The sequence below is a fragment of the Macaca mulatta genome, chromosome 8 (genome assembly GCF_049350105.2).
Source record: "Macaca mulatta isolate MMU2019108-1 chromosome 8, T2T-MMU8v2.0, whole genome shotgun sequence".
In the NCBI taxonomy this organism is placed as follows: Eukaryota; Metazoa; Chordata; class Mammalia; order Primates; family Cercopithecidae; genus Macaca; species Macaca mulatta.
In genome coordinates this window covers 153,698,496-153,725,341 of record NC_133413.1, presented here as the reverse complement: position 1 = coordinate 153,725,341, position 26,846 = coordinate 153,698,496, and the positions used below count along the sequence as shown (strand labels likewise).

The 26,846-nt window shown below is 51.7% G+C and overlaps 1 protein-coding gene and 1 non-coding gene across 50 annotated transcripts in view; one reads left to right on the top strand and one right to left on the bottom strand.

The window, feature by feature from the left end:
- The first annotated feature begins 3,281 nt into the window (after window positions 1–3,281).
- TOP1MT (DNA topoisomerase I mitochondrial) overlaps window positions 3,282–26,846 on the top strand; it is a 58,366-nt gene continuing 34,801 nt past the window's right edge. For 6 of the 49 annotated variants that reach the window (XR_013397490.1, XR_013397489.1, XM_077944227.1 and 3 more), the window contains exons 1-6: window positions 3,282–3,375; window positions 4,036–4,173; window positions 4,649–4,744; window positions 5,081–5,202; window positions 7,216–7,286; window positions 20,241–20,307. Coding sequence is in view for 28 of the 49 variants with exons in the window: in XM_077944227.1 (XP_077800353.1) it covers window positions 20,279–20,307 (29 nt within the window). In the remaining 21 variants the exon portion in view is untranslated. Of the gene's footprint in view, window positions 3,454–4,035; window positions 4,174–4,648; window positions 4,745–5,080; window positions 5,203–7,215; window positions 7,287–18,998; window positions 19,065–20,240; window positions 20,308–26,427; window positions 26,569–26,846 lie in introns of those variants that run through there. The other 43 variants (XR_013397488.1, XM_077944202.1, XM_077944240.1 and 40 more) reach the window with 16 other exon arrangements.
- Window positions 12,923–13,029, bottom strand: LOC114680463 (U6 spliceosomal RNA). Its single transcript, XR_003732688.1, has one exon. It is a non-coding gene; the product is annotated as a U6 spliceosomal RNA (small nuclear RNA).

Genomic DNA, 26,846 nt, shown 5'->3' with positions numbered 1-26,846 from the left:
AATCCTCCTTCCTCAGCCTCCCAAGCAGCTGGGATTACAAGTGTGTGCCACCATGCCTGGCTTATTTTTGTATTTTTTGTAGAGACAGGGCCTCCCCATGTTGCCCAGGTTGGTCTCGAATTCCTGGGCTCAAGTGATCCACCTGCCTCGTCGAAGTGTTGAGATTACAGGCGTGAGCCACTGTGCCCAGCCAGAGAATGAGAGTGCTTTAATGGGGATCAAAGTGAGCCAGAGGAGCAAAGACAGACATAGGGAGTGGGCACACCTGAATTCTGAGGACAGGTGCAGTACTGTTTGCAGGGTCAGGGGAGGGCTGACAGGTGGCTGGCCTTTAACAGGGGGTGTGAAGAGTTCAACCACAGTAACAGGGGAGAAGATGGAGGGGAGCAGAGGTTTGGTGGGTGGCGGGCACAGGTGGGACAGACACCGTGTTGGGAGTGTGGGTGTGGGGTACCTCTGTGAATTGTCCCCAGGTGTCAGTGACACAGAAAGCAAGGCCTCTACCCAGAGTGGCCAGGGAGGGGAAGCGGACAGGACGGGCTGAGGACAGGGGCCGGGGCCCAGCCGAGGTACATAGAGGCTCAGAAGACCGAAGGCTGGGCTGGACCAGGGCTTAAAGGGAAGGAGAGGGGCAACGGCCAACCCCATGGTGGCTCGGATGAGGACTGTGTCTCGCTGAAGTATTGTGATGCACACAAGAAGAAAGTTCTTTTTTAAAAAATATTTTATTTTATTTTGAGACACAGTCTTGCGGCTGGGCATGGTGGCTCACGCCTGTAATCCCAGCACTTTGGGAGGCTGAGGCGGCAGATCACGAGGTCAGGAGATCGAGACCATCCTGGCCAGCATGGTGAAACTGAGTCTCTACTAAAATACAAAAAATTAGCTGGGTGTGGTGGCATGTACCTGTAGTCTCAGCTACTTGGGAGGCTGAGGCGGGGGAATAGCTTGAACCCAGAAGGCAGAGATTGCAGTAAGTCGAGATCGCGCCACTGCCCTCCAGCCTGGCGACAGAACGGGACTCAGAAAAAAAAAAAAAAAGAGAGGGAGACGGAGTCTTGTTCTGTTGGCCAGACTGGAGTGCAGTGTTGTGAGCTTGGCTCACAGCAACCTCCGCGTCCTGGGCTCAAGAGATTCTCCTGCTGCAGCCTCCCGAGTAGCTGGGATCACAGGCACCCGCAACCACACCTGGCTAATTTTTGTATTTTTAGTAGAGACAGGGTTTCACCATGTTGCCCAGGCTGGTCTCAAACTCCTGGCCTCTAGTGATCCGCCTGCCTCCGCCTCCCAAAGTGCTGGGGTTACAGGCAAGAGCCATCACACCTGGCCAAGATAAAAGTTCTTAATTACAAGGACTGTTAATCATTTGTGACCTAATCTAGATTCAGTCTGGATGGAATCTCTGACCTTGTCAGACATTTTCGGATACAATTTATAGTTTTTGAGCCCTACCCAGACAGTCAACTGATGCCAAGGCTTTAACCCCAAATCTGAGACCACCTAGGCAGAGCTACCCTCGAAAACGTAGATCATCAGGAAATAAGGATCATCTATTTACCAAGCAAAAGAGGGGGCATTATTCAGTGAAAACAAAGCCTTCTTCTCCCTGAAAACCTGTTTCTATTTTCCACGTGTGACTAATTTTTAATCTCGGTGACTGAGTGGTAATGGTGTTGTCACTTATGCTGACGATGGGCTTTTTAAAAAGCATGTGATCTATGTCGCCTTCATGGTATCCTTTTTTGGCTATCGTTTCTGTGGCGTTCCTGAGTGAAATGAGTTCAGCGTCTGTGTGGCTCTAGCAACCCGGCGCCATTGTAGAGGAGATGCCATCTGCATGCAAAGGTTCTGCAGTGCCTGCTCCACAGAAGGCTGCCTCGCTGGGCCATTACTCACCACAACAGGAAAACAGTTATCTGCCTACGTCCATTTGTTAAGAAGGCAGTAAAATGGCATCTTTAATAACCTCAAACAAATGCACTAAAACTTATCATAAAACAGCCAAGTTGTAAAGTGAAGGAGTGTTTGTAATAACCTCCTCTGTCTTCCCCAGGTGTACGTTTTCCAGGCAGTTCGCCTTCCCGTGACAGGGCTTTAGGGCCAGAAGACCCGTCCACCCAAACTGGAAGCCCTGGGCACCATACTCAATTTGCTCATTCTCATTTCCACACCCTACTAATTATCAGACACTTCCCCTCAACCTCTGCAGGCCTGTGGTTTAGGCTCCTACTGTCTCTGGCCTGACCAAGCCCTGTTTCCTCCTGCCCTGCGAGCAGTGTGCCCACTGGTGCCATCATCTCTCTGCAATGTACAGGGGATCATGCCCGCACCTGCAACTTCCTGCCTGAGGGCTTTTCTCAGTGCCTAGGATTGCTGGCCTGTGCCCGGGGTCTGCTGGAAGTGTAATTGGCAGAGGTGGGGGCGGCGAGGATGGCCCCTGGAAACCAGAGCAAACCCACTCGGAACTGTGTCCTGTGCTCTCCCAGAGGCCTCCAGGAGGACTAGTCCAGGGGCCCCGGCTCTCACCTGCTCCCCAACATGTGTACTTCCCTACTCCCTTACCCGTGCTTCCTGAGTCCACTTCCCAGATAAAATACCTGCAGGAAGCGCCTGCTTTGGAGGGAGCCGTACTCCACGCTGGCCACCCGTGGCCACTCGCCGTGCCCTTGTCCACACAGCTCCCTCTCGGCCTGGTGGTCTTTGTCCATTCCGCTACTGTGGCCACATATGCTCAGTTTTCCAGACTCAGCCTCTGGGATCTCACGTCACGCCCACACCCCCTGACGTGGCGCGTCCTGCACCCCACGGGTGTGGCCTGGCGGCCCTCCTCCTCCCAAGCACTATGTTCAGGCTGAGTGGAGACTCTCGCTAGCAATGTGCAGGCTGCTAAGCAGATGCGACCCAGTGACAGCTTGCACCTCAGGCCTTGCTCCTTGAGCTCCTTGCTCCGTGGGCTTTTCTCAAAATACGATCTTCTTTATCTTCAGAATCGCAAAAGCGCTGCAGGGACTGGCGAGGTTCCACCACCTCGCGGAAGCCAACAGCACGGGCGGCCCAGGAACGCCCTCCCACCCACCTCCTGGGTGACCGTCAGCACCGCGGCCCGCGGAGCGCGCGAGCCCAGGGGCCCAACTGAGCCCCGCCACCAGATGGGACCCCGCTCTGCCTCGCGTGGCCACCGCGTGGGCCTCTCCAGCGCCCGCGCAGCCCGCCCCCTTCCCGGCGGCGGCCGCGGCGTCAAGGCCCGGCACGTGGCGTCGGCTGCGCATGCGCGGGCTCGGGGCCTTGCCGGCGTCTCCGCGCAGACCAGGGAAGCAGGGGCCGGTGGGGCAGTGGCGGAGTGGCTCGCATGGCTCCCGGAAGCGCAGCGGGGAGGTGGGAGACCCGGGGAAGCAGGGTCCGGTGGGGCGGTGGCGGAGTGGCTCGCATGGCTCCCGGAAGCGCAGCGGGGAGGTGGGAGGTGGGAGACCCGGGGAAGCAGGGTCCGGGGGGGCGGTGGCGGAGTGGCTCCGCATGGGTCCCGGAAGCGCTGCGGGGAGGTGGGACTCGGCCTGAGGGCGCGGGGCCGCCGGGAGGGAGGGGTCCGGAGGTGCCCTCAGTGGCTCTCTTCCTGTGGGTGACCCAGGTCGCGCTCTTGGTGACGACCCCCCACATCCCTTCCGCTCCGCGACTCCTCCGTGTACCACCCCTCCGCGCACTACGCCACCAGCGTGTCCCCTCCTCCTTCAGGCACCCCTCCTCCGTGTCCCCCCTCCGTGTGCTTCACCCCTCAGTGTTTCCTCCACCTCCGTGGGCCCTCCTTTGGTGTCCCCCTCCAGGCCCCCTTGTCCTCTTCCCCCTTCGTTACCCCTCCCCCCACCGCCCCTCCCCCTCGGTGTCCTCTTCCCTCGCTGCCCCACCCGCCCCCATCGCTCCCTTGGCTCCTGACTTTCCGCCTGGGCCCTGCACCTGACCAGAGGTGCTGCTCTGGCTGCCTAGGAAGAGGGTCTGGAAACAGCCGTCGCTGATGGGATCCCGCTCTGTCTTCTGCCCCAGAGTGACGACTTTGGATGCCCTTTGCCCCAGGGCCTTTCCTCATGGAGCTGGCCTTTTCCCTGCCCTTCTCTTCTGGCGCGGTGAACTGCCTCCCTTCTCCTGGATCACTTTGCTGGCGGCCGCCTTGTAACACCTCAGGTTTGCAGCTGTTTTTCTTTTTCTTTTGGTCTGACGCATTTAAAGCCATAGGTTCCCAACTAAAACCCACGAACTGGCTATTTTCAGGGGAGAGTCTATGCAGCATTCAAAATAGTCTACTTAAGGGCCAGTGCGGTGGCTCACACCTGTAATCCCAGCACTTGGGGAGGCTGAGGCAGGAGGATCATTTGAGCTCAGAGTTTGAGACCAGCCTGGGCAACATAGTGAGACCCTGTCTCTAAAAACAAAAACAAAAACTTTACTTAATAGTGATTTAAAAAACGTGAACAGGATGGTATATTACACCCAGGAAGATGCTCGGGACCAGCTAATGTTAACTTTCTAGAGAGCCTGGTTGCATAGTAATGGGGTCAGGAATAAGCACCATCCCTTGGTGGTTGGAGCCGACAGAGGCTCGTGGCCGGTCACCTCTCCTGCCCTCTCAGCTGCTGCTGTGTTTTCGGTGTCACTCCAGCCACAGGTGCAGCAGTGTCCTGGGTCCAGGCTGACCTCTGTGGAACCATCCTGCTGCTCATCCCAGGGCCCCGGGGACATGTGTGCTTTCTCGCAGGTGAGGACACTCAGGTGCAGTTAGGCAGTTTTTTTGAAGCAGTTGCCAATAAAGTTGTTCTCAGGAAGTAGCAATACTTTTGGAAAGCAGTGGCCTTTGCATGTTTGTGACATTGGATTTTGTTGCTGGGGGTGCTTCACCTGCTTGCCCGGCTTTTGTAACAAATGGGGTGAGAGGAGCTCTCGGCTGTAGGTGGTGTCTGAACCACAGCCCAGGACAGAACGGGGGAGGAATGGGAGGGGCGTGATGTCACTGTTTTTCTGTGAAGTTTATGTTTCTTCCTGTCAAAAACATCATTTTGGCATTGGTGTTGCTATTTCTTCTTTGGAGTTACAGGAGCATACTTCTTTGATTAAAGGAAGAGAGAGAGTACTGGGCAGATAAAGCTGGAAAATGCGAAGAAGCTCAAAGTGAAGAAGCCAAAGCAGAAAAATCAGGGAAGATGGGGTGAAGACCAGGTTCAAACCTTTTATTTACTGCTAATGTTTCATTTTTGTTTATTTATATTATTAATTTTTTTAGAGATAGAGTCTTGCTGTGTCTCCCAGGTGGGAGTGCAGTGGTGATCATAGTTTACTATAACCTCAAACTCTTGGGCTCAAGTGATCCTCCGCCTTAGCCTCTCCAGTAGCTGAGACCACAGGCGGGTGCTATCACGCCCAGCTAATTTTTTTTTTTTTGAGATGGAGTTTTGCTCTTGTCACCCAGGCTGGAGTGCAATGGTGCAATCTTGGCTAACTGCATCCTCTGCCTCCCGGTTTCTAGCGATTCTCCTGCCTCAGCCTCCTGAGTAGCCAAGACTACAGTCGTGCGCCACCACACCTGGCTAATTTTGTATTTTTAGTAGATATGGGATTTCACCACGTTGGCCAGGCTGGTCTAGAACTCCTGACCTCAGGTGATCTGCTCGCCTCAGCCTGCTAAAGTGCTAGGATTACAGGCGTGAACCACTGCGCTTGGCCTTATGTTTTTATTTTTATTTTTGAAGAAACAAGGCCTCACTATGTTGCTCTGGCTGATCTTGAACTCCTTGCCCCAAGCAGTCCCTGCCTCAGCCTCCCAAAGTGCTGGGATTACAGGCATGAATCACCACACCTGGCCTTACTGTTTCATTTTTTAAACTCACAATCTTCAATATGTTCAAATGTTGTATTCTTAATTTTTGCTTTTACTCATGAACTTTTTTTTTTTTTTTGAGACAAGGTTTCACTTTATTGCCCAGGCTGGAGTGCAGTGGTGATCATAGCTCACTGCAGCCTCAACCTCTTGGGCCCAAGTGATCCTCCCACCTCAGCGTCCTGAGTAGTTGGACTACTGGTGTGCACCATCACGCTGGCTAATTCTCTTTTTTAATTTTTGTAGGATGGGATCTCCCTATCTCCCTATATTGCCCACGCTAGTCTAGAACTCCTAGGCTCAAGAGATCCTCCTGCCGGCCGGGCGCGGTGGCTCAAGCCTGTAATCCCAGCACTTTGGGAGGCCGAGATGGGTGGATCACGAGGTCAGGAGATCGAGACCATCCTGGCTAACATGGTGAAACCCCGTCTCTACTAAAAAATACAAAAAAAAAACTAGCCGGGCGAGATGGCGGGCGCCTGTAGTCCCAGCTACTCGGGAGGATGAGGCAGGAGAATGGCGTAAACCCCGGAGGCGGAGCTTGCAGTGAGCTGAGATCCGGCCACTGCACTCCAGCCCGGGCGACACAGCGAGACTCCGTCTCAAAAAAAAAAAAAAAAAAAAAAAAGAGATCCTCCTGCCTTATCTTCCTAAAGTGCTGGGATTACAAGTGTAAGCCACCATACTCAGCCTCATGAAGTTTTGTTTTTTGAGACGGAGTCTTGCTCTGTTGCCCAGGCTGGAGTGCAGTGGCATGATCTTAGCTCACTGCAAGCTCTGCCTCCCCGGTTCACACCATTCTCCTGCCTCAGTCTCCCGAGTAGCTGGGACTATAGGCGCCCGCCACCACGCCCGGCTAATTTTTTCTATTTTTGTAGTAGAGACGGAGTTTCACCATGTTAGCCAGGATGGTCTCGATCTCCTGACCTCGTGATCCACCCTCCTTGGCCTCCCAAAGTGCTGGTATTGCAGGCATGAGCCACCATGCCCGACCTTTTTTTTTTTTTGAGATGGAGTCTCACTCTGTTGCCCAGGCTGGAGTTCAGTGGCACAATCTCAGCTCACCACAACTTCTGCTTCCTGGGTTCAATCTATTCCCCTGCCTCAGCCTCCCGAGTATCTGGGACTACAGGTGCATGCCACCATGACCGGCTAGTTTTAGTATTTTTAGTAGAGATGGGGTTTCACTATGTTGGCCAGGCTGGTCTCGAACTCCTGACCTTGTGATCCACCTGCCTCGGCCTCCCATAGTGCAGGATGCCGTGGTGGGGTTCATCCTAGTGTTTTCACAGAAGTTCTGTTTATTATGACATGGAAATTTCCTCAGTGTAACCCTGTTCTCTTGTGACTTATAGCAGTGCTTGAGAGAAGAAAATAAATTCTCCGTTTCAAAAGAAAATCCAGGGCGGGACGATCCTATTGTCAGGTGAGATTTGTTCTCTTTACCCCTTTTTTTTGTAGAGTGAGGTGAAATGGGGGAGCGAGGGGATGGGGGGAGCGAGGGCACGGGGTGAGATCAGCTTTCGTCCTGGGAGCCTGGCCTTTGCAGTGGAATTGGGACCTGCTTCCTGTTCTTTTTCCAGTCTTTGTTTCCGCTTGAGCAGAGTTAGGAATCCACAGGACTGCGGAGCTGGTTGGTAACGCGAGCCGCCTCTGACAGGTGCAGTAATCTGGCTCTTGCACATTCGTGTCGGGGCCCAGGTGTAACAAGGGGGTCTGGCATCTCCCTCATGTGCCAGGGGCCCTTCCTCTTTGTTTGTTTTTGTTTTAGATAAATGATCTTGTCAGATTGTTACTGTGGTAACAATCAGTGTGACCACATCTTTTTCGAAGATTAGAACCAAAAAAAGGTTGAAAAGCATTAGGCCTGCAGTCCTCACTCACCTTTCTCTCCCTCTGCTCTCTTCTCTGCTGCTTTCTTGTGTCCGATAATCATGTAAATAGCTTTCTGTGTCCAGCAGAACAAAGAAAAAAGCCTGATGGAAAAATGGTTAGGTTTTGCTTTTGAGAAATGTGGTACATCCATGGCTTGATGGCAGGCTGTATGCATCCATTCACAGCGAGTAGAATCTAAGGTAGGATGAGTCAGTTTGAGCTAATTGTGTCGTTTTAAATAAGGTTTCCATAGATGAACTAAGCACCCGGCCTTGGAACGCGGAAGCCATTTAATGTGGTGTTTGCTCTGTGTCGTGTCAGATTGTGTTTGCTGATTTCCGGTGCCTGCCGTCTGCTGAGGAGCTGGGCTGTCCCCGGTTGTGTCTGCCACGTGCCGCTCCGGTGCTGTCCTGCCATCCCGGCCGTGAGCTGGGAATGTAATCATGACTAGGCGGGCGGTGCACAGGCCACGTCTCCCAGGTTGCTGAATCTGTTCAAATGAAGGCAGAAATGGAGACTTTCATGGTGAAATATGCCAAGTGTTCAGTGTTGCTGCAACTTCACAAAATTGCGTGGCTGTTTCCTGTGCATCACTTTCCTTTTTTTCTTTTCTTTTTTTTTTTTTTTTTTTTTTGTCTTTTTCATTTTTCGTCACTTTTTTTTTTCTCTGTCCATAAGTGTGGTCTGACCACACAGCAGCCCTGGACTCGCTCTGGACCCGTTCTGGTTCTGGGAACTTTGCCCAATTCTCAGATGATTCGTTGCTCAGATAAACTTTGTTAAATTTAATTTGTCTAAAGTTTTTATTTTAATGTTCCCATTCTCCGTTCCCCCAGCCCCTGGCAACCACTAATCTACTTTCTATCCATGGATTTGCTTATTCTGGCTGTTTCCTGTAAACAGAATCCTACAGTATTTTTCCTTTTGTGCCTGGCTTCTTTTATGTCAAGTGTTTCCAAGATCCATCCACACTGTACTGTGTTAACACTTCATTCCCCTGCACAGCTGGAAACACCGTGCTGCGTGTGTATCTGGGCTTCGTTGATCCCTTTGTCTGTTGATGTACATTTGGGTTGTTCCTACCGTTGGGCTATTGTGAATGATGCTGCTACAAGTATTTCTTTATAAGTATTTGTCTGAATACCTCTTTGCAGTGCTTTCGGGTACATAACTAGAAGTGGAATTTCTGGCTCCTGTGGTCATTTCATGTTGAATTTATTGAAGAACCAACAGACTTTTTTTTTGAGATGGAATCTCTCTCTGTCGCCCAGGCTGGAGTGCAGTGGCGCGATCTCGGCTCACTGCAACCTCTGCCTCCTGGATTCAAGCGATCCTCCTGCCTCAGCCTCCCAAGTAACTGGGATTACAGGCACCCACCACCACGCCTGGCTAATTTTTGTATTTTTAGTAGAGACAGGGTTTCACCATGTTGGCCAGGCTCGTCTCGAACTCCTGACCTCAAGTGATCCCAAAGTGTTGGGACAGGCATGAGCCACCGTGCCCGGCCCCAACAACCTTTCTTAAAGCAGCATTACCATTTTACATTCCCAGCAGCATTGTACAAGGAGTCCAGTTTCTACACATTCTTGCCAACACTTATTTTCTGTCTTTTTCATTATGGCCATTCTGGTGGATGCAAAGTGGTAACTCACTGTAACTCCCTGTGGATTTGATTTGCATTTCCCTAGTGATTAGTGATACTAAGCATCTTTTCATGTGTTTATTGGCCATTTGTATCTCATCTTTGGAGAAATGTTTGTTTACACTCTTTGCCTTTTTTTTTTTTTTTTTTTTTAAAGAGACAGGGTCTCGCTTTGTTGCCCAGGCTGGAGTGCAGTGACACCATCATAGCTTGCTGCAGCCTCGAACTCCTGGGCTCAAGCCGCCCTCCCACTTCAGCCTCCTGAGTAGCTGGGAATACAGGTGTGCGTCACCATGCCTAGCTAATTTTTTTTTTTTTGAGACGGAATCTCACTGTGTCTCCCAGGCTGGAGTGCAGTGGCCGGATCTCAGCTCACTGCAAGCTCCGCCTCCCGGGTTCACGCCATTCTCCCGCCTCAGCCTCCCAAGTAGCTGAGACTACAGGCGCCCGCCACCACGCCCGGCTAGTTTTTTGTATTTTTAGTAGAGACGGGGTTTCACCATGTTAGCCAGGATAGTCTCGATCTCCTGACCTCGTGATCCACCCGCCTCGGCCTCCCAAAGTGCTGGGATTACAGGCTTGAGCCACCGCGCCCGGCCTAATTTTTAAATTTTTTGGAGAGACGGGGTCTCCCCATCTTGCCCAGGCTCATCTCAAACTTGTGGGTTCAAGTGATCCGCCCACTTTGGTTTCTCGAAGTGCTGAGATTACATGTGCAAGCCACCCCACCTGGCCCTTTACCTGGTTTTGGTTGGATTATTTATTTTTTATTGTTGAGTTGTAGAAGATTTTTTGCATATTCCAGACACCAGACCCTTATCTGTGGATTGTCTTTTGCTTTCTTGATGGTGTCTTTTGAAGCACAAAAGTTTTCGGTTGATCTCTTTTACCTGAGTTCAATGTGTGTGTTTTATCTTGGGTTGTTTGTGCTTTGCGTGTGGGTGTTTTTAAAAACCATTATCTGCCTATGATCCCAGCACTTTGGGAGGCTGAGGCAGGAGGATCACTTGAGGCCGAGAGATTGAGAGCAGGCTGGGCATTGATGTGAAACTGCGACTCGACGAAAGATTTAAAAATCAGCTGGGCACTGTGGTGAACACATGTAGTCCCAGCTGTGGTGAGCTGAGGTGGAGGGATTGCTGGAGCCCAGGAGTTCGAGGCTGCAGTGAACTGTGATTGTGCCACTTTACTGCAGCCTGTGTGACAGAGTGAGACCCAGCCTAAACCAACCAACCAACCCAAAAACCGTGATCTAATTCAGGGTCATAAAGATTTGTACCTATGTTTTTTTCTAAGAGTTTTATAGCTTTGGCTCTTACATTTAGGTTTTTGATCCACTTTGAGTTAACGTTTGCATTTGATGTGAGGAAGAGGTCTAACTTCATTCTGTGCATGTGGATAGTCAGCACCCCTTGTTGAAAAGACTGTTCTTTCCCCGTGGAGTGGTCTGACATCCTTGTTGAAATCAGTTGCCCACAGGTGTGTGGGTTTATTTCCAGACTCTGAGTGGACCCACCCGTCTCTGTGCACGTCCTTCTGACAGTGCCCCTCTGTCTTCATCTCTGTAGCCCTGAAGTTTCGAAATCAGGAAGTATGTTCTAACTTTGTTCTTTGTATTTCCCTGTGAATTTTAGGATCAGGCTGTCAATTTCTGCAAAAGCACCAGCTGGAATTTTGATGGGGATTGCATTGAGTTTTTCTATCTGTTCGGAGAGTGTTGCTGTCTTTATTTATTTATTTATTTATTTAGAGACAGAGTTTCACTCTTGTTGCCCAGGCTGGAGTGCAATGGCACAATCTCGGCTCACAACCTCCACCTCCTGGGTTCAAGCAATTCTCTTGCCTCAGCCTCCCAAGTAGCTGGGATTACAGCATGTGCCCCCATACTCAGCTGATTTTGTATTTTTAGTAGAGAGGGTGTTTCTCCATGTTGGTCAGGCTGGTCTTGAACTCCCAACCTCAGGTGATCCACCTGCCTTGGCCTCCCAAAGTGCTGGGATTACAGGCATGAGCCACTACACCTGGCCGAGTATTGCTGTCTTAACCATATGAAGTCATCCAGTCCATGAATACAGGATAGCTGTTCACTTATTTAGGGTGTCTTTAATTTCTTCTGGCAATGTGTTACAGTTTTCAGAGTATAAGCTTTATATCTCTTTTGTTAAATTTATTGCTCAGTATTTTTTTTTGATGCTATTGTAAATGGAATTATTTTCCATTTCTTTTCTTTTCTTTTCTTTCTTTTTTTTTTTTAGACAGGGTCTTACTCTCACTCTGTCCCGCAGATTGGAGTGCAGTGGCACGATCTCGGCTCACCACAAGCTCTGCTTTCCAGGCTCAAGTGATTCTCCCGCCTTTGTCTCATCCTCCCGAGTAGCTGGGATTACAGGCATGCGCCACCACCGTCTGGCTAATCTTTGTATTTTTAGTAGAGACGGGGTTTTGCCATGTTGGCCAGGCTGGTCTTGAACCCCTGACCTCAGGTGATCCACCCACCTTGGCCTCCCAAAGTGCTGGGATTACAGGCCTGAGCCACCGTGCTCGGCCGAGAAAAAGTTTTTATGATGCTTGTTAGAGATGGTAAGGCAGACTTCCAGGAGAGGCCGCTGTCATGGGGTTTTGCAGTAGGGGAGAGAGATTGAGCTCAACTCCAAATACAACAAAGACGTGTGAGGATGTTTAGCCAAGAAGCAGAGTTGGAAAGTTACCATCCGGAGACATCAGGGGTAGGGGTTCTTTGGCAGGCCAGGGTGATGAGCTGTAGAGGCTGAGGGAGGAGGAATTTGACCCGATGTTGAGGATCAGATACCAAGGGTGGGGTTTTCACTGACGCAACCAGCAGGAGTCTTGCTGAAACTGGACTAAGTAGGTCAAGGACTAAGCCAAGGTCAGGGCCTGGTCAAAGAGGAGGACCCAGGAGCCAGACTCAAGTGTGGTCGAGGACAGTCTCTGTCAGTGGGGAGTGCTTATAATTCTACTGCATATACTTGAAATTTTCCAAAATAGTAAGTTTTCTAAAAATTTAAATTGAAGTAGAATACATTAAAAATAAAAAGAGAACCAAAAAGTCTATTCAAATGCATTGGACTTTGTTTCAATTCTGATTTACAGAAAGATTTTTTAACTGATGAGACAGTTAGGGAATTTAAGCACTCTGTGGATATCTGATAATAAGGAATTTGTTTTTTGAAGTGTAATAGTGGACCGGGCGCGGTGGCTCACACCTGTAATTCCAGCACTTTGGGAGGCCTAGGCGGGTGGATCACTTGAGGTCAGGAGTTCGAGACCAGCGTGGCCAGCATGGCGAAAACCCATCTCTGCTAAGAATACAAAAATTAGCCGGGCACAGTGGTGGGTGCCTATAATCCCGGCTACTCAGGATTCTGAGGCAGGAGAATCGCTTGAACCCGGGAGATGGAGGTTGCAGTGAGCTGAGATTGTGCCACTAAACTCCAACCTGTGTGACAGAACGAGACTCCGTCTTAAAATAATAAAAGAAAAGAAAGAAAGAGTGATGGTGTATAGTGGTTGTGTTCTTTTTAATTGTTTTTGTGGAGAGCATAATGAATTTGCCTGTCATCCTCGCACAGGGGCCATGCGAAACTTCTCTGTATTGTTCCACTTTTAGCGTATGTGCTGCCGAGGCGGGCACGTGGTTGTGGTCTTTAAAAGAAGAGTTTGCATCTTTGGACATAACTGGAAATGTTTGTGGGTGAAGCGATGTGCTGTCTTGGAGTTGCTTCAGAATAACCCACTGGGGAGAGAAGAGGGTGGGCACTCAATGGAAAGAGATGGGATGTGAGCTGGTAAGTTTTGAGTTGGTGTAATGGGGTTGTGGGAGTTTATTAATACTTGTCAAACTCAAACGAAAATACACAGATGAGGCCCAGCGCAGTGGGTCATGCCTGTAATCCCAGCACTTTGGGAGGCCAAGGTGGGCAGATCACTTGAGGTCAGGAGTTTGAGACCAGCCTGGCCAACATGGCGAAACCCTGTCTCTACTAAAAATACAAAAATTAGCTGGGTGTGATGGTGGGCACCTGTAATCCCAGCTACTCGGGAGGCTGAGGCAGGAGAATTACTTGAACCCATGAGACAGAGGTTGCAGTGAGCTGAGATCGTGCCACTGCACTCCAACCTGGGTGACAGAGCAAGACTCCATCTCAAAAAAAAAAAAAAAAAAGGTGTACAGAGTGGTCTTTGGTCAAGAACAAAGAGCATGCTGGGGGTTTATTGGAAAGAGAAATGTTACCTGTTGTTTTGAAAGAAAACACATTGGCACTGGTGAAGTTTTGGGGAGCTGGCAAGCTCAGATTGGTGAAAGACACAGTAGGTAAACCTAGTCTTTGGGTCAGGTAGGTTGTTCCAGCAGCCATTAGGCACACCTGGTTGTAAGGTTGCAGCAGGTCATTTCAGCAGCTAGACTTGCGGTGGGTGGGGGGGGGCGGGGGAGCGGTGGGGGGGCTCTGGGAGCAGGTGCTGTGTGCCTGAGAGCTTTTCCTGGGTCCCTCGAGTCTGATTTGGTTGGGTGTGGTAGGAAAAGTTCAGTTCGTATAATGGGTTTTCATAGGCCGTTTGTTTGTGTGTGCTTGAGATTTTCCCTAATGAAACTAAACAGAAGAGGCTGCTGGCTCACCTGTTGGCCTCTGGTGGGTAGTTTTGTGGTGAGGAGCTGAGAACCTGCCTCCTGAGGAAAGGCTCCTCAGGCGATTTGGCTGCTGCCCCGGAGACCGCGGTTCTGCCCTCTAAGCCAGCCACAGGCGTTCTGCGCAGGCGTTAAGCAACGCCTGGTCATAGCCCACAGTTCCGTAGGCCGGATGCTCTTGTGGGTTTGGCAGGATTCTCAGCTTAGGGTGAGTTGGGTGCGCTGGCCGGGCTGGGCTCCCGCCTCGAGGCACCAGGCTCCTGGGGGTTGGGTCAGTCCCTGCAGCGGTGGGACTGAGGGCCATTGTCTTGCTGGCTGTCAGCTAGCGTCCCTTCTCCACGCTCTCCATTTGGCCCTTCGTCCTCACGGCCAGCAGCGGCACCCAAATCCCGTCTCTGACTCTCCCTCTGTCCCCACCTGGGGGAAACTGCTTTTCAGCGGCGCATGGGGTTAGATCAGGCCCCCCTGGAGGGCCCCCAACCGCACCCCCCAGCTGTCAGTGAGTACAGGAGTGACACAGGCTGAAATATGCTGGTCTTCTTGGGACCCTCCTGCCACACCCCTGCAGGGCACCCCTTACATGGCAGGATTCACAGGCTGCATAGTTGGGGAGGTCGGCGGGGGGTGTCTGTCAGGTGAGTGTGGGACAGAAGGGCCACAGGGTGACGTGGAGTCCTGAGCCGAAGCTGCGGCTCAGGGCATGAGGTCCTGGGCCCTCTCAAAGCCATGACTGGGTTTTCTGTCAATTCTCTTGTTGCCCCGAGTGGTCTCATGGCCTTACCACCCCTCATGCTATCCTCTGTGTGGACATTTTCTTGTGATTTTCTCACGTCTGCTGCTCACTATTTGTGACAAAGACTGAGGGACTTTGGAGCAGGGAGCTGGTGGGAGTGTCTCTGGATGGGGTGGGCCTGGGTTTACCAGTGGGCTTTGTCATGACTGGGGCCTCTCCAGGGTGGTAGGGCTTAGGGGGCAGGACTTTCCAACTCTAGGAACTCCACTCTTAGCACAGATGGAGGCCCTGGGTGGAGGTCCCCTCTGGCTTGCAAGGCTGCTGTGGGATACAGAGGCCCTGGCCAGGCTGCACGTCTCCTGGGCACCTTCCATAGCAGCCATCCCTCCTCACCCTCCTCAGCGTGGGGGGACCCCTGGCTGCTGTAGCTGCATCACGGAGGAGCCTGCTGAGCTCCAGGCACCCGTCCTCACCTCGGTGCCTGAGCTTGGAGGCCTGGCTTGCTGCGGGGCTCGGAGCGGTAGTCCTGCACAGCCCACCTTGGACTGAGGGTGCCTCTGCCCTCTCTCCCATTGTGCTTTATAAACTTCCTGGATTGTTTCAATTCGTCCCTGCTGGCTGGCTGGCTGGCTGCCTGCAGTGGTTTCAATGTTCCTCCTAAAACTCATGTTGCAATTTAGTTGCCATTTGTAGTACTTAATATTAAATAGTAACTACTTTTAAGAGTTGAGGCCTGGCCAGGCAGGCCTGTAATTCTAGCACTTTGGGAGGCCAAGGCGGGTGGATCACTTGAGGTCAGGAGTTTGAGACCAGCCTGGCCAACATATAGTGAAACCGCGTCTCTACTAAAAAGTACAAAAATTAGCCCTGTACAGTGGCTCACGCCTGTAATTCCAGCACTTTGGGAGGCCAAGGCGGGCAGATCATGAGGTCAGGAGATCGAGACCATCCTGGCTAACATGGTGAAACCCCGTCTCTACTAAAAATACAAAAAAATCAGTTGGGCATGGTGGCGGCGCCTGTAGTCCCAGCTGTTTGGGAGGCTGAGGCAGGAGAATGGGGTGAACCCGGGAGGGGGAGCTTGCAGTGAACTGAGATCGCATCACTGCACTCCAGCATGGGCGACAGGGCGAGACTCCGTCTCAAAAACAAAACAAAACAAAACAAAAATTAGCGGATGTGGTGGAGCATGCCTGTAATCCCAGCTGCTTGGGAGGCTGAGGCAGGAGAATCGCTTGAACCTGGGAGGCGGAGGTTGCAGTGAGCCGAGATTGCACCACTGCACTCCAGCCTGGGCAACAGAGCAAGACTCCATCTCTAAAAAAAAAAAAAAAAAGGAAGCGAGGCTTTTGAAAGGTGATTTGGCTCTACCCTCATGAATGGACAATGTTGTCATCTTGAGAGTAGATTTCTTGCCATGGGAGTTGGTTCCTGATCAAAATGGTGAGTTTGCTCAGTGTCCTCCCTCTGCCGTGTGTGCTAGTTTATCTTCTGCCGCTGGGGTAATGCAACAAGAAGGTCCTTGCCAGATGCAGCTTCTTGATCTTGGCCTTCCCAGCCTCTGGTGAACCAGATAAATCTGTGTTCTTTATAAATTTCCCAGTCTGTGCTATTTGTTACAGCAGCAGGAAATGGGCTAAAATACGTCCCCCTTCCTTCTCTTTTTCTCTTTTTTAGAGATGTCTTGCCTTGTTGCCTGGGCTGGCTTCCAGTTCCTGGGCTCTAGTGATCCTCCCACTTCAGCCTCCCGAGTAGCTGGGACTACAAGCATGCTGCCACACCCAGCACAGCCCCCTTTCTTTTTCTCTGGTGCTGCTTTGTTTGTTTAAAATAAATCTTTTTAAAAAAATCATTTTGTGGCCGGGTGCGGTGGCTCACGCCTGTAATCCCAGCACTTTGGAAGGCCGAGGCGGGCGGATCACAAGGTCAGGAGATCGAGACCATGGTGAAACCCCGTCTCTACTAAAAATAGAAAAAAATTAGCCGGGCGCAGTGGCGGGCGCCTGTAGTCCCAGCTACTCGGGAGGCTGAGGCCGGAGAATGGCGTGAACCCGGGAGGCGGAGCTTGCAGTGAGCCGAGATTGTGCCACTGCACTCCAGCCTGGGCGACAGAGCGAGACTCCGTCTCAAAAAAAAAAAAAAAAAAAAAAAATCATTTTGTGAGGCCGGGCGCGGTGGCTCAAGCCTGTAATCCCAGCACTTTGGGAGGCCGAGACGGGCGGATCACGAGGTCAGGAGATCGAGACCATCCTGGCTAACATGGTGAAACCCCGTCTCTACTAAAAAATACAAAAAACTAGCCGGGCGAGGTGGCGGGCGCCTGTAGTCCCAGCTACTCGGGAGGCTGAGGCAGGAGAATGGCGTGAACCCGGGAGGCGGAGCTTGCAGTGAGCTGAGATCCGGCCACCGCACTCCAGCCTGGGCGACAGAATGAGACTCCGTCTCAAAAAAAAAAAAAAAAAAAAAAAAAAAAAATCATTTTGTGGGATCTTGGCAAGGGAAAGCAAATTTGAGGGGCAATAGCTGGTCCAAGAACCAAGTTTCTGGGTGTCTCAGTATCCCATTAGCTGGGTGGTAAAGGTGCTCCATGAAGATAATGCCTCTGGGTTTTCTGTTCCTGCATTGCCTGTGAGGAATTTGGAGCAGCCTCGTACTTAGGAACCTGGCATTTCCTCCTCACTCCTGAGCTTCAGGAGGCCTGGCATTGCCTTCGGAGCTGTTCCGGAGGTGAAACAAAGCCTTGGCTGAGAGCCAGAAGAGCTGCCCATTCTCCTGGGCTCTAGAGTAATAATGCAGGAGCACTTTGTGAGAAGTGAACTTTACAGACACGCTATCTCCACGTGATAAATTGTACTCATTGACAGTGACCATTGGATGAGTTTTGGCAGAATTGTCCCTCTGCAAAGCCACTGCCACCCTCAGAAGACAGATGTGTCCACACCCACTTGACCATCACCCCTGCCCCCAGCATCTCCCTGCTTATGACTTTCTGCAGATGTTTCCTGCTGACATGCTGACTGGGCAGAATCAGAACCCCCAGAGTCTACCTCATTACCAATGGGTTGTTAGATAACGGTTTGTTTGAAAAGCGATGCAATAATAAATGCTTTGTGGGACTTCAATTTAGAAAAAGTGTTGATGATTTGGATTTTGCCATTTTACTGATGACTGACTTTATCGGTATAGTTTAAGTGTGAATTACTTTATCTCTTCTCTGTGTTCTGGTACTATGTAATGTATTCTTACATATTTTATGGAAGCCCTGAGTTGGTGCTAAACTTTGCTACTAAATTAATGCAAGCCTTATCTGTATTTTAATTTAAAACAGTGGAAAGCTCTGCTGAAGTGCCAGCCAGAGGTGTGGGAGTATAGCCTGAGAGGCTCTGTTCCACGTGGGGTGTGAGTGACACCTCCCAGCCGTGCGTGGCGGCAGGAGCTGGAGGGGCCAGCCTGCTTCTCTCTGTCTGTGTAGAGTTTACAACTGTGTCCTCCAGAGACCAGCAGACGCCTCGGGCTGGCATTGCTGGGCTCCTGTGCCCAGTGCTGGTTCAGACCTTTCAGCCACTCAGGGATGCCCTGTGGACCTGCCTCCAGCAGGGCTCTGCCAGGTCAGGCATGGGGGTGACCTTGGCTGCCAGTGGGCTTGTGGGCTCTGCCTCTCAGTGCGTGGCTCTGCCCAGCAAGGGTAAGCTCCTTGGGAAGGACTGGCTGGTGCCTGCAGTGTGGTGCGTGTCTGTGTTTGGGAATCGGGACCTGTCTATGGGGAGTCTCCCATGGGTACCTTTCTTTTTTTTTTTTTGAGACGGAGTCTCGCTCTGTCGCCCAGGCTGGAGTGCAGTGGTGCGATCTTGGCTCACTGCAACCTCCGCCTCCCGGGTTTATGCCTTCTCCCGCCTCAGCCTCCCGAGTAGCTGGGACTACAGGCACCGCCACCTCGCCCAGCTAGTGTTTTGTATTTTTAGTAAAGACGGGGTTTCACCGTGTTAGCCAGGATGGTCTCGATCTCCTGACCTCGTGATCCGCCTGCCTCGGCCTCCCAAAGTGCTGGGATTACAGGCGTGAGCCACCGCGCCCGGCCATAACGGTTACCCTTTTTAGAAGCCCCTGTGCTGTCCCAGTTGGAGCCAGAATTGTGTTATTGAGTTGGGATGAGGTAGAGAATGAGTTACCTTTTAACATGGCCCCTGGGTCTCTTATTACTTAAAGCTTTAACGTTTCCTTCTTTCCAATTTTTCCACCCCAGACTGGAGCCTGTGCTGATGACTGTGGCTGTGATGAAATCATGCCTGTGACCACAGCAGCTCTCCAGGTGCTGGGCATGCTCCTCACATGGCGCCCATCCATTCTGTCTCCTGCTTGGCCTGGTTCACTGTTGCTCACCTTGCTCAGCTGAGGTTGCTGCTCCTCCTCCCCTCCCCCTCCTCCCCTCCCCCATCCCCTCCCCCTCCTCCCCTCCCCTCCCCTCCCCCATCCCCTCCCCCTCCCCCTCCCCTCTCCTGCCTCTGCAGTCAGAGCATCCCGAGAGGAGCATGGGTGTCTGCCACCCTTCCCTCCCTAGTCCTCTCGTTTCAGTGAAGTGGCTCCTTCTGTCTTCTCAGGCACAGACCTTGGTGTCATCTTTGAGGGCCCCATCCTTGAGGGCCTGGATTCCACATGGATTCCATCTATTAATCCTGATTTCCAGCTGTGTTATGACGGCCTCCTCTCACCCTTCTCTACTGGCCCAGGCCTCTGCCTCAGTAGGGCTCTAACATGATTTTCAGAAATCTCACAAGTTTTTCCTTGCAAGACGCGCATTTCACTGTGTCTCCAGTCTGCAGTGATGTGGGTGTGTGTTGTGATGGTCCGATGTTGGAGTGAGAGCAGCTGTAGTGTGAGGTGCGGGCGAGGTGGGCAGTCAGCCGATGAGTGGGCAGGTTCAGACCGGGGTGCCTGGCGCCCCCATAACCTCCTTGGGGTTCCTGGGGACAGCGCCCCTGACCCAGCGTGCAGCCCGAGGTGGGCCCCGTGCCACTCCCACTTCAGCGAAGTGTCTTTTCCTCTCTCTGTTCGGTGTGAGTTTTGTTTCTGAAGATAGTTTTTCACACTTCTTCAAAAGTCCCTTTTGAAGGACTGTTTTTCCAAATTGATGATTTCTGAACTGCTGTGGTGTTGGTGGGGACAGAGATGGGCCTGGAGGGGACTCAGGAGCTGCCTTTTACTGCCCGCCCACTCTCCCCCGGGGCCGGGAAGTGCCTGAGATGTGCTCGCAGCTTCTGGCCTGGGGTGGGGACTTCTGCCACCAGCGGGTGCTGTGCCCAGAGGCTCCTTGATGCCCCAGCATGTAGGTTACCAGCAGCTTTGCCAGGTGTACTTTTTAAAAATGAGAAAAGGGTCATTAAAAGCATGGGAGGCTTCCATGAGGCTGTTTTGACTCTCTGTTGTTAAAATGGCAACCCTGAATGAGCTGCAGAGTTGCATATTTATGTATAAATTTGTTTTCTAGATTTGCACAGATCACCAAGCCAGTGAAGACTAATAACCATGAAAAGCCACCCAAGAAAAAAGGCCAAGTAGGTATCTTCAGTAGTAAATAAACAATGAACGTGATTCTGAGGAGCAGCTTCACAGGCACTCAAGCCTGGCGATGCTGATTCTTGCAGATACGAGAAAACAACGGATGAACTTAGTGTCTGATTTTCTTCTAAGATTTTATTGTGAAATAAGTTAGCAGGCTGGGCACGGTGGCTCACGCCTGTAATCCTAGCACTTTGGGAGGCGGAGGTGGGTGGATCACCAGGTTAGGAGTTTGAGACCAGCCTGTCCAAAATGGTGAAACCCTGTCTCTACTAAAAATACAAAATTAGCCGGGTGTAGTGGTCGGGAGACGGAGGCGGGAGAATCGCTTAAACCTGGGAGGCAGAGGTTGTGGTGAGCCGAGATCACGTCACTGCACTCCAGCCTGGGTCACAGAGCGAGACTCTGTCTCTAATAATAATAATAATAATAATAATAATAATAGTAATAGAAGAAGGAGGAGGAGGAGGAAGAAGAAGAAAGAAAAGAAGAAGAAGTTAGCAGTGGATGGGGCAGTGGGGTCGGGACCTTCCGTAGTGGCTCTGTGACCTTCCCTTTCTGGTGTTTTGTGCCTGGGCCAGGGTGGACGCTGGCAGCATGGTCTGGTGTGGCCTGCACCTGCTCCGGAGTTGGGAGCAGCCCCAAGCTCACCCCTGACCCCTTTGTTCACTGCCCTTGGTTTCTGCTCTTGACAGAGGCCACAAAGGCTGCGATCAAGAAGCCGTTTCCCAAAGCTCAGTTAAAAGCATCTGTTAGGCCCATAGAGAGCAGTCGTTGCTGGGTGGGGAGGGTGAACTTCCCTCCTCCTCTGACATGCTCTAATTTTTTTTTCCTGGAAGCCCTGCGACTTCCCTAAAAATTGAATGAATTAGAGAACAGACCTGTGGTGCCAATGGGTCATGTTTGGTTAGAAGGTGATAATCTACAGAATTCCACAGATTCTAGATACGATGGACCTATTCCATATGGACTAATAAGAGGACGAATCTTCTTGAAGATTTGGCCTCTGAGTGATTTTGGATTTTTACGTGCCAGCCCTAATGGCCACAGATTTTCTGGTGATTAGTAAGCATTTATTCTTTTGACTTGATTATTGTCTCCTTTATATGTGAATTTATTACTCCCGTTGAAACCATATACTAATAAACTATTTGCTATTCAAAAAAAAAAAAAAGGTTAAGTAACCGGCCCAAGGTCACACAGCCACAAGTGGGCCACACTGCGTTGTAGCCGTCACCCCTGCTCTGTCCTGTACGCAGCCACGAGCCGGGCAGCTCTCCCAGTGGAGACGTGCTGGGGATGTGACACACACACCTGCTATGAGAAGAGCGATGCGTACTCGCTCATTAGCATATTATGTTGACAGTATTTTGGGTGAAATAGTTGGAATTAAGTATATCATTAAGGTCAAAGTCACTTTCTTTTGCAGTGTGGCTTCGGGATGGGGTGAACCCCGCCGCTGCTTGCAGCTGTGTCTGCTGGGCGGCGCTGCCTCCCACCTGGGCAGTCCCTGCGTAGCCTTGGAGCTCCGGCTTCGGGCTTCCAGGTGGGAAAGGTCTTTGTGGGTATCCGGCTCCTGCATTTAGCACCTGTTTGATTCTGGGAAAATTCTTTAAATTTTCTAAGCCTAGTTTCTCTCATGCAAAACATTGGTCCTTCTACTTGCTGTGAGGAAGAGTGGTGAAGCCCCGCCTCCGCTCCCTTGGGCAGCCCCCAAGTGGCCTGGGGAGGAAGAGGGCACAAGGGGAGGGGGCCACCAACCCCAGGAATATTGGCAGACAGTTCATAGAAACCCGTCCTGGTCTGCAGGCCTAGACTCCCCAGCTGTGTCTCTGGCCTTGGGCAGCGGGTGCCACTTTTCCACGCCCTCCCCAGCGGGTGCCACTTTTCCACGCCCTCCCCAGCATGTTGACTGCAGCCACCCGGGTGTGAGGTGACCTCATTGTGGATTGGATTTTCATTTCTCCCATGGCTGATGATTTTGAGCATCTTTTTACAGGATTGTTGGCCTTTTGTATTTCATCTTTGGAGAAATGTCTATTTAGATTATCCCCCTTTTAAAAAATAATATATATATTACATATTATTTTATATATATATATACAGAGAGACACGGAGTCTCACTCTGTTGCCCAGGCTGGAGTGCAATGGTGCGATCTCAGCTCACCACAACTTCCGCCTCCTGGGTTCAAGTGATACTCCTGCTTCAGCCTCCCAAGTAGCTGGGATTACAGGCATGTGCCACCACGCCTGGCTAATTTTGAATTTTTAGTAGAGACAGGGTTTCTCCATGTTGGTTAGGCTGGTCCTGAACTCCAGACCTCAGGTGATCCACCCGCCTTGGCCTCCCAAAGTGCTGAGATTACAGGCATGAGCCACCAAGCCCGGCCAAAAAACATTTGCTTTAAGAGATGGAGCCTGTTGTTCAGGCTGGAGTGCAGTAGCCTGATCATAGCTCACGGCAGTCTTGAACGTGACTTGGGTTCAAGCAGTCCTCTCGCTCAGCCCCCCGAGTAGCTGGGACTACTATAGCAGGACAGGTCGCAGACAAAACCTCTCGGACACCAGTTTTAGGAAGGAAGAGGCTTTAATCAGCTGGGAACATCGGTAGAATCGTGTCTCAAGATACGAGCTCCCCAAAGTCAAGATTCCTGTGCCTTTTAGGGACTTACAACTCTAAGGTGTCCACATGAAAGGGCCGTGATACGTTGTGCACGCAGGGGCTGTGTGACTGGGGCTGCATGCACTGGTGATCAAAACAGAACCAAACAGGGAGTTACACAATGCTTCCTCATACAGTGTCTGGAATCCATAGAAAACTTAAGTGATTAGGTCAGGGGTCGATCTTTAACTACTAGGCCTGGGGTGTGGCGCTGGGCTGACTATTGAATTTCACTTCTGCCTTTTCTTTAACTCCTACTTTTTCTTTTCTTTGAGGTAAAAATTAGGCAGAAGACAATATGAGAGGTGGTCTCCTCCCTTTCTACAGGCACACACCATCATGCCCGGCTAATTTAACAATCTTTAGTACAGATGGGGTCTTGCTGTGTTGCCCAGGCCAGTTTTGAAGTTTTGAGATCAGCAACTTTGTTATTCTTTTTCAAATATTGTTTTGGCTATTTTGGGTCCCTTGTATTTCCCTGTGAATTTTAGGATCAGGTTGTCCATTTCTGCAAAAACGCCAGCTGGAATTTTGATGGGGATTACATTGAGTTTTTAGGAATTTTGATGGGGATTGTATTGCGTTTTTGGATCTGTTTGGCGAGTATTGCTGTCTTAACCTTATGAAATCATCCGGTCCATGAACACGGGATGGCTGCTTATTTATTTAGGCTGTCTTTAATTTCTTTGGCCAATGTTTTACAGTTTTCAGAGTATAAGCTTGATACTTCCTTTGTTAAATTTATTGTGCAATATTTTATTTTTTGATGCTATTGTAAATTATTTTCTTAATTTCATTTTCAGTTTGCGCATGGCTCCTGGTTAGAAATACAACTGATGTTTGCATATTGATCTTGTACCCTACAATTGTGCTGAATTCGTCTATTAGCTCTAATAGTTTTTGTGGATTCTTTTTTAAAATTTTATTTTCTATAGAGATAGGGTCTCACTATGTTGCCCAGGCTGGTCTTGAACTCCTGGACTCAAGTGATCCACGTGCTTCGACCTCCCAAAGTGCTTGGATTACAGGCATGAGCTACGGTGCTCAGCCAATTTTTGTGGATTCTGTGGGATTTTCTATATACAAGATTATGACACCTGCAAAAAGAGATGATTTACTTCTCTCTTTCTGATCTGGGTGTCTTATTTCATCTGCTGGCCTGTTTGCTCGGTGAGAGCCTCTGGTACCGTGTTGAGTGGCAGTGGCGAGAGTGGACATCCTCTTTTTTTTTTTTTTTTTTTTTTTTTGAGACGGAGTCTCGCTCTGTCGCCCAGGCTGGAGTGCAGTGGCGCTATCTCGGCTCACTGCAAGCTCCGCCTCCCGGGTTTACGCCATTCTCCTGCCTCAGCCTCCCGAGTAGCTGGGACTACAGGCGCCCGCCGCCTCGCCCGGCTAGTTTTTTGTATTTTTTAGTAGAGACGGGGTTTCACCGTGTTCGCCAGGATGGTCTGGATCTCCTGACCTCGTGATCCGCCCGTCTCGGCCTCCCAAAGTGCTGGGATTACAGGTTTTTTTTTGTTTTTTTTTTTTTTTTTGAGACGGAGTCTCGCTCTGTCGCCCAGGCTGGAGTGCAGTGGCCGGATCTCAGCTCACTGCAAGCTCCGCCTCCCGGGTTCACACCATTCTCCTGCCTCAGCCTCCCGAGTAGCTGGGACTACAGGCGCCCGCCACCGCGCCCGGCTAGTTTTTTGTATTTTTTAGTAGAGACAGGGTTTCACCGTGTTAGCCAGGCTGGTCTCAAACTCCTGACCTGGTGATCCGCCCGTCTCGGCCTCCCAAAGTGCTGGGATTACAGGCTTGAGCCACCGCGCCCGGCCCATCCTCGTCTTATTCTTGATTTCAGGGGGAGCGTCCAGTCTTTCTTCTTGCATATGAGGTTAGCTGCGGGGTTTTGTAGATGCCGCTTTTCAGGTTAGGTTTCCTTCTGTTCTGTTCTTGAGTGGGTTTTCCATTCTGTTTATCATGAAATGGTGCTGGATTTGTCTGGTGCTTTTTCTGCATCTATTGAGAAATCTTAGGGTTTTTGTCCTGCCACACTCCCTCTTACAAAACCTGAGGAATCAACTGGGCATGGTGGCTCACACCTGAAATCCCAGCGCTTTGGGAGGCCAAGGTACTTAAGCCCAAGAGTTCAAGACCAGCCGGGGCAACATAGAGAGAACCCATCTCCACAAAAAGTAAAAAACAATAAACCAAAGACCCTTAGAAACCTGAATTGGAAAACACACTGACTTCAGGATTTTGTTGAAGGAATGGTGGGCCTGGGCTAAGGCCCTGTTCTGGTTTGTAGAAAGGGTTGTCTGAAAAAATAATGCGTCGCTGTTCCGCAGCCCCTGGGAGGAGGTGGCCCACCCGGAGAGTCAGCTGCTGTGTCCTGGTGTGTGTGTACCTTCAGCTGCTGAGTTGCTCATTCTGAAATGATGGGACACCTACCAGGTCTGCCTGGGCCCTGAGAGCCAGCGAGTGCAGCCCTCAGCCTTTGCCCGTGGTTTCCAGCAGCTAGATGACATGGACACTGAGTCAGCTGGTGGCAGGGGAGGGTCGCTGGGGGCGTGCGGTGGCAGCCCGGGCTCCTTTCCTGCCTGTGTCCACTGCATTCCTAACGGTCACAGCGAAAGTGCGGGATGCATGTGAATTCATCTGCTTCCCACGATCCTGGTGTCCGGGTTTTACCGGGAAGAACAAGGCTGTAGTGCTGCCGGAGGTGAGCGGTGTGGCCTGTTGTGGCTCAGGGCCCGCTGCCAAGTGCCGGTCTAGAGGTTTTGCCCTTGGCCATGCTCCCCAGTGAAGACACCGGGGTTAAACCCTGGCCAGGGTCAGGGGTCATGCTGAGGACTGAGTGCAGGAGGGAGGCTCCAGCTGTGCCCGGTCTCTGGTCTCCTTGGGAGTGAGAGGCTGGTTGGCAGTGATGATTTCGCAGGGCTTGCAGTGACCTTTGTCCAGAGGCACCACCTCTGAGGGGCTGCTGTGGGCTGGATAGCAGGCGCTTCTGCCGCTTTCTGCCTGGAAGTGCTGCTGTTTGTAGGGGATGAGGTAGGGGCCATCTGAGCCTGTGAGGTCCCTTCTCCCCAGCAGCGGAGCATGTGCTTAGGAAGGACCTGCCAGGTGCCCCTGCCCTCGGAGGCTCTGGGAGAGAGCTGTGTGCCAGCCCTGGGCAGGAGCTCACTGGCCTGGTCGTGTGACCTGTGGGGCACCCTGACAGCCAGCCCTGTGCTGCAGAGGTCAGTGGGACTGGGTTTGGATCTAGGGCCCCGCCCCAGCGTGAAAGGGCGCTGGACCACGAAGGCAGGGAGACCAGGGGGAGGCCGGCAGGACAGTCGGTGGCCCCGCTGCCGCAGCCCGGTGCAGGCTTAGACCGCACAGCCTCGGAATGAGCGCCGCTGGGGGCGGAGGCTGCGCCCGGGGGCGGGGCTGGCCGCTGGGGGCGGGGCGGGGCGGGGCCCAGCTTGTCGCCCTTTCCCGGAGGCCGGCAGATGCGTGTGGTGCGGCTGTTGCGGCTCCGGGCGGCTCTGACGCTGCTCCGGGAGGTCCCCCGCCGCCCGGCCTCCCGGGGCGTCCCGGGCTCGCGCAGGACGCAGAAGGGCAGTGGAACCAGGTAAGGCGGCCCATTGAGCAGGCGGCGAGGGCCCTGAGCACCGGGCTGGGTTAGGTCCAGAAAGGAGAGTGACAGGCCTCGTGGGACCGCCTTGCCCTGCTTCCGGTTTTCCCAAAAGTCGGGCCAGGAGAGCATGCCTGCCGCGGTGTGAGCGGCCCGCCTCCTGCCCGGGGTGTACAGGCCCCCCGTGACGTCACCCCTCCTTCCCCAGGCACCACCCCACCAACCCTGTTTGGGGAAATCTCCCCCGTTTTTTTGGCTTGCGGTTTCATCGTTTG